Below are 6,784 nucleotides of genomic sequence, written 5' to 3'. Positions count from 1 at the left end.
TCCTACAACTTGTTTCAACAGTTCCAATTTAATCAGAAGACAAATTAAACAGGATGACTAGCCAATGTGAAAATCAAAAGAAAGCATAGAATAATGTACTGAAGGAGACTGTTGTGCCATCACATTTTTTTGTGGTTTGAGAGCAAAGATCCGGTCGCCGCTTTGCAAAACTCTGCAATACAATTAGGTCTGAAAAACCCCGGAGGCAGACCGGGGAGGCAACCCCCCCCTCTGCCGTGAACGAATATTCGAATATTCATTATAAATTCTGCCGAAGGTCCGAATGTTAAAAAATGGTATTCGGGACAGCCCTAGATCGTGGAGTCATAAAATCGTGCCGCGACTTGGCTGACACACATGACTCACTACACGATGGTCCACACCAATTATCCCTGGTTGTCTTTCACGACATGTGTGATGTCATCGGATTATTCTTGTCCTATTTTTATTGTTATCACTATTATTTCAGTCACTGTGTCTGTTCATGTGGCAGCCGAAATGTTGTTGTAGTAACGTACAAAGCACCACCAGATGGCAGGAGCTACATTTGAAGTACCGTACGCAAACATGCAAGCTACTGAATCCTCCACAACAAGTTCCTGCAAATGTTTCACAAAAAAGCCTTTTTAGAAAATGAAGGATTCCCTAAACCGAAGTTATAAGGGGCTTTTAATGTGAAACACATACAGGAAGTGTTGAGTTTGAAATGACGGTGCGATGCATTAACTTTATCAAGGCAAACGGGAGCAGAAAAGAAGTAAAACTATAAAAATACAGAGGGAATAATAAATAAAGGCCTGTTAGTAATGTAGTCTGTTTCAAATGAAGCTGGTAGCCTCTGCAGTTGTGGTGAGTAAAAGCCACTATTTTTAAATTTTTTTACTTTATATTCCCCATTATAAAGAAATAGCATTGTTTGCTAGCTTGATGCTAATGGCAGTACTCACAGGGTTGATAAAGTGCGTCTGCTGTTTCACGCCATCATTTTTCCCTTTTTACTCTGTCATGGCAACAACCCTAAAAGAAATATCTAAAAGACTGGGGAGTTGCTACCGTACAGTTGTCTATGGCAGCAGATCACTCTGTGTTTCTATTGGTCAAAGTGACGGGGCGGGACGGGAGCAGTCGCGAACGACAAAAAGAAAATCAAACATGCTAGACTTTCTATTGGAACGTCATGAGGCATCCCAGACGTGGCGTCGGTTGTCATCTACTATGACACACTACACGAGATGAAACAATGGATTGTCGACACTCATTGTCGTTCACAATCCCAGCCGTCACCGTACGTCGTTGCGTCGGGCTATAATCGGGCTGATATTGTGTAGTGTGAACCCAGCATTAGAATGCACTGTTAATCTCTATATAGGGAGTGGGTCCTTGTCTACGGAGATCACCATGTTTCTACAGTAGCCCAGAATGGACAATCTAAACACTGGCTCTAGATTGGGACATTTACATTTTCATGTCAGCCACCGTAGTTAGCAGCTTCCGTGGCGAGCAGCGTTGGAAAAACAGTGATCTGTGAAGTAAAACTGCTTTTTCTGCCAGTATAACTCACTGTTTTGAGAGAAAGAGACTTCTACAGATAATTTGGCTCATGGAAAAAACCTCCTGAACAATGAATACTGAAAAAATCCTAACCAGCAGAAGTTTTAGCTGGTTGCAATCTTTAATCCTCACTGTTAGATGCAACTAAAGTCCCCTAAATGTTACACAGTGTTTCTTTAAAACCAGAAAAGACAAGACGTATGATATTAAATATAAGACGATATCTAGTCCCAGCTCTAGTACCAATAAAAACTCCACACTAGCCAACCTAACAAGGAAATTTTAAGTATTTTGCTTTGTTTTTATCAATTATTGTAACTTTGTTAAAACAGTTGCATTCACTTGCACTATGCACTGTTTTAAAAATCTCAGAGATCAGTATTTTAAAACCCGAGAACTTAAAAACTAAAACTATATCTACCAACCCTCTGAAGTCAACCTCATAGAAACATAACTCTCAAAAACAGAATACTGTGGCCATATTTGCAAACCATAAAGCAAGCTATGCTTTTTTATGGTTTGCTGAAGTGAAACTGCTGCGAGCACACAAATCATAAACAGGAAATCCATTTGTTTAAGCGACTCCCCAGGGCCTCAGAGAAAGGGCAAAGGGGTTGATGTATATCAAAAGTTCACATCTGCTTCTAGAGCATATCACTCTTGTTGTTCAGGGCTCACACACTCTCTCCTCGTGACCTTATCTCATGTCTCAGGAGGTCGTTTTTCACCTGGTCGGTGAACTGTGGGGTTGAGGGGGGGGATCGGGTGGCAGTTTCATGCACCCTGCTCTCTTTAAGTCCACCCTCACCAGCTTTTCTGCTGCAGCTCTGCTTCCGCAAACTTCTACATGCACTGCAGCTTCCTGCTGAGTCAGCATCATTAACTACCATCTTTTATCTTTCCGGCTTGATGTGTTTCTCAACACAGGATGTCAGCTACATTTCAGGGGATGGGTCTGTGCCAACTCAACTATGACCACATGTCCGCCACGGCTTAACTCTCCCTCTGCAGGGAGGAACTCAAGAATGTCTATAATCTTGTGTTTATGTGACAGAGCAGTCCTGTTGTTCCTGTATACATCACCCCCTTTCCCCCCTTTGTACATTTAGCAGCAACAAAATAATGATTTAAACAGATGGTGGCAATTTAGCTCTTGCAGAGGAAGTTCAGCCTGTAGAGGAAGACATAAAATGCCAACATACTGTTTTTCTTTTTCCTATATTGTTTTTTTATTTCATGTGGACTTGACTGACCGTGTCTCGACCCAGGATCGTCTCCCCTGAAGCTTGTTAACAAAGATCCTGGAGAGCAGGTGTGTCAGTCAGGTCTATATGCAATGATTGCATATGGAACAAGAAAATCAGCTTGCAGGCATTTTTACTTTTTGTGGTGTACATGTACATGACGCTGTCATCTGTATCAACCCCTCAGCCCATCATGGTGCCCCAACCACCTATATGCAGCTTATTCATACTCATATATTACAGCTTTTATCGCCTGGCCCCACCATTCAAAAGCACATTGAGAAAAGCACGGATTTTAACTTGAGTCCAGTCCATCCCAGACTGATGCCCAGAGTTGAGGATGCTAATTGCCCCTTGATTACTGGACTGCAGGACAAAGGCAGGAGGAGAGGGGAGGGAGGGACACTTCATTTACCACACAGTCAAGGTGCATTCACGCAGCAGGAAGATTAATTAACCGCATGTTGTGATTATTTTCATGTCAGCCACTGACTCCGCACGCGTGGACAGAGGAGTGGCACTAGCTGTGGATGGGAGCTGAGGTGGTACCCTCTCTGCCCACCAAGCATGTCAGGAGACACATCACACATGTAGCTTTATTCTGCTTTAAAATGGACGGTGGCCACCGGGCGAAACATTTACAGTATACATGCTGCTGGTGTGTGTGAAAACAGAATAACGGCACCTTTCATTCCGCATACCTGTGAAGTGCTGCAGCGTCGTGCCCTGCACCCAAAGGCTCAGCACTTGCTGCACCGACAGATTAACAGAATAATCCCTGTTCGTTGTCATGTTTCTGCCGCCGCCGCTGCCGCCGCCGCCGCCGCCGCCCGGGTTCGCACCCCTCTTTATCGAATAGCTGTACTTGGCTTTAGACGAAGGCATGGAGGAGACCGGGGTGGCATGGGATGTGAGGCGGCTCTCCCCGGCGCGGCTCGCCTCTACCGGTGCCTCTGCTTCGGCTTGACGTCCGTCTCCGCTCCGGGAAGGGAAGGGCCGCTGGCTGGTCGGTTCATCCTCGGTGGTGTCGGTGGCGGCTGTGTGGAGGCCATGATGGGGATGGCAGCGGGAGCGCAGGCAGGCAGACGCACGGTCGGCTCGTCCTACATCGGCCAGCCCGGCTACATAACCCTTAAAGGGCCAGTCGCCTGCTCGGTGGAGGGTGGGGGGTGGAGGGGGGGTTACCGTGCACGGTGACACATCCTCGAGTTACTGATGTCGCTTCATGAATGGGGAACAAAAGAGAGCACGGTGCGCAGAAAATGTGCGTAAGTAGAATAAGTTACGTAGCAACGTAATCACGCCATAATATTCCAATTATCGTCATTAACACACCACAAAACACTCGGGTGTGAATTGCTAAAAAAAACCGATTAATTGTGTTGTTTCAGCCGAACAGCATGAGTGCGTAATTTACAGCTGGCACGAGCCTCAAACATGACTCAGCCAATCAGAGCAGAGAACCACATCTGTTCACATCACATATATGTTTGCATAAACCTTTCATAAATATATATGCAATGTTTATTTTGTTGTTGAATAAATTCCACGTCACAATAAAATGACGTTGCCAAGTGCCAGCTACTACCGGGGCGTTGCCCATGACGACGGATGGATGCAGGAGCTCTCCGTGGTGCTGATTGGCTCACCCAAAAACGCCTGATATAATAATAAATAATACGATAGGATGGATGTGAGCAAGGCACACAGGGATGGGGAGTATTAGAGGGAGGTTTTGGATTAGCGAGAACACAGAACATGACTTACCACATGTTTACATTGAAGTATGGTGAGCCTACATGTTGGAATAAATCCAGATGTTTAAGCTGATGTGCAGGAGGAGACCTCACAGAGCACCTCGAGACAAACAGTGAATTTCTCAGTCAGCCCCACGAGGATTAAGACAGAATCCGAGAACACATGAAAGCTATTTTGAATAGTGTGAAGCTTTACACCTGTCTGACATCTTTTACTCACATGGCTGAGCGTCAGACAGAAAAGTTGGATGTGGGGAGGCAGGAAGGGAACCTGGGTGTTATGTAGACACTGAATGTTCTGGAACATTTCTCTGAGGAGTGCAGTATTTTAAGAAGTGTCCCAGTTCAGAGGTATGAGGGCGAGGAAATGTCTGACATTTGACATCTTTTGAGTCTGTAGGATTGTCTCTAAATGCAAAGGTTAACAGGGTGGGTTTTAATAGGCTGCTGGATCACATCTCACTGTAAGTTCAGCTATTGTTGTCAGAGAGGCTATAGGCTATCTAGAGAAACATTCAGTAGTATAATGTATCAGTAAGCTGCAGAAGAGTAGGGGAGAACAGGGCTGGTTGTCACATTCATTAGATCTCACACCCTAGAAGGTACTGTGAGAAAATGTTGGGGTCAGAGACCTGGACAGTTATTTCAGGAGTTAGACACTTGACATTGAGATGAGAGGATTTTTTTTGTGTCTTTCGTGTCAAAATGTAAATATACAGCTCCTCCCTTCTCTAGGCTGATACACAATGGGTTTATAATACAGCAATTATTAGCTCAAGCAAGAGCTATAGTTACAATATTTTTTTCTTAGCTTTGTAAAGTGTGTTTTTTAGCATAGTGACTAGCAAAAAATTGCAGTTGGGGATGTTTGTCACAATCTCTTTGGGGTTGGCTGTCACATGTAGTTCTTTTTTTGTTCATTATAATATGATATAAGAGAGAAAAATACATTTATGGGCATTATTTTTTCTGCTTATGTTCTCTTAGGTTTTTGCATTTCAATGAAAAATTCCAATGAAACTTTACAACTTAACTTTAAAGATTGCTTACATTTTGTTTATCCCCGTTACATTAACATTGGGACAACCAATTCCACTGTGTGACAACCGACCCCACAATGGAGAAGGTTGTCAAAAGTGCACAAGACATATATGATACTTTAAGCCTACGGAGAGTAAGGTCGAGCCATCCCTACCTGAAATTTGAAATGGAATTTGTGAGATACAGTTTTCGAGGGATTAAAATGAAAATGAAAAATGTGATGACCAACACTCCCTATTGCTGAAGGAAGACACCAGAGGGTTTTTGCTCCTTAAGCACAAATACACACTTTTTATTGTAGCTTTCCAAACAGCCATTATCTTCCATCTTCATTTTTGTTTTGTGTATAAAGAGTTCATTTGCAAAAAACAGATGAAGCCCATTTGTAAATGAATAAACAAACACCAGGTTGATGGATACTCCTTAGAGTGTGCAACAAATTAACTTTATGCGTACTGAGAAAATTTATGATATCTCATCTAAACAAGCAATAACAAAAAACAAAACAGGAAAATAAATAAAAAGAGATGAAGCCTTCATATTTATCTCTCTCTGTATGAAAAATCTTTCAGCACATGTGGAGATGATTACACAGATTTGGGGTTAAGAACAATTAATGCTTGTAAAAGGAAAAAAGCATTTAAATGTCTGTTTAATTAAAGTTATGGTTAACTAGGATGTAATGTGTGTGAGATTTGTTGTATATGAGCTTAAAAAACAAAAGTATAATCCTTTCAATGTATAAATGAATGTATCCCTAATGTATGTAATAACTAAAACAAAAAATGTACAATATAAATTTTAATGTTTTACCTGTATGTGTGCAGGTTGATACACGAGGATAACACCACCTGAAAGTGTTGCCAAAACTGGTGAAACACTCTCCCTCTTCTTCTGTAGACATCCTGTTTCATCACAACTTTTTTTTTTTTCAGTGTTCTCTTGTAGCGTTTCATTGCCCTGAGGGCTTGAAAGAGAGTCTGAGGAAAAAGTTCAGGTGAGATGTTAAAGGAGTAGCAAACACAACTTTTTGGTGCTGTTTGTGATGCAGCGTGTTGTTTCCCTGCACATGTGCGGTCATTGACGGGGCCTGCTTGCCTCTTACTGTAACTATGACTCACACAGTAATGTTTCCTTACATGCTGTAATTCAGCTACTGCTCATCACAAGTTATTTCATGTGACATGTTGA

General features: G+C 42.6%; 1 protein-coding gene across 1 annotated transcript in view; it reads right to left on the bottom strand.

The window, feature by feature from the left end:
- Positions 1-3,955, bottom strand: part of tmem170b (transmembrane protein 170B) — a 24,756-nt gene extending 20,801 nt beyond the window's left edge. The window contains exon 1 of the mRNA XM_050035165.1: positions 3,497-3,955. Within this exon, the coding sequence (XP_049891122.1) occupies positions 3,497-3,680 (184 nt within the window). The 5' untranslated portion in view covers positions 3,681-3,955. The remainder of the gene's footprint in view (positions 1-3,496) is intronic.
- Positions 3,956-6,784: the final 2,829 nt, after the last annotated feature.

The sequence above is a fragment of the Epinephelus moara genome, chromosome 22 (genome assembly GCF_006386435.1).
Source record: "Epinephelus moara isolate mb chromosome 22, YSFRI_EMoa_1.0, whole genome shotgun sequence".
Classification (NCBI taxonomy): Eukaryota; Metazoa; Chordata; class Actinopteri; order Perciformes; family Serranidae; genus Epinephelus; species Epinephelus moara.
The sequence above is the reverse complement of the archived record's forward strand: the minus strand, read 5'-3'. Positions and strand labels throughout refer to the sequence as shown.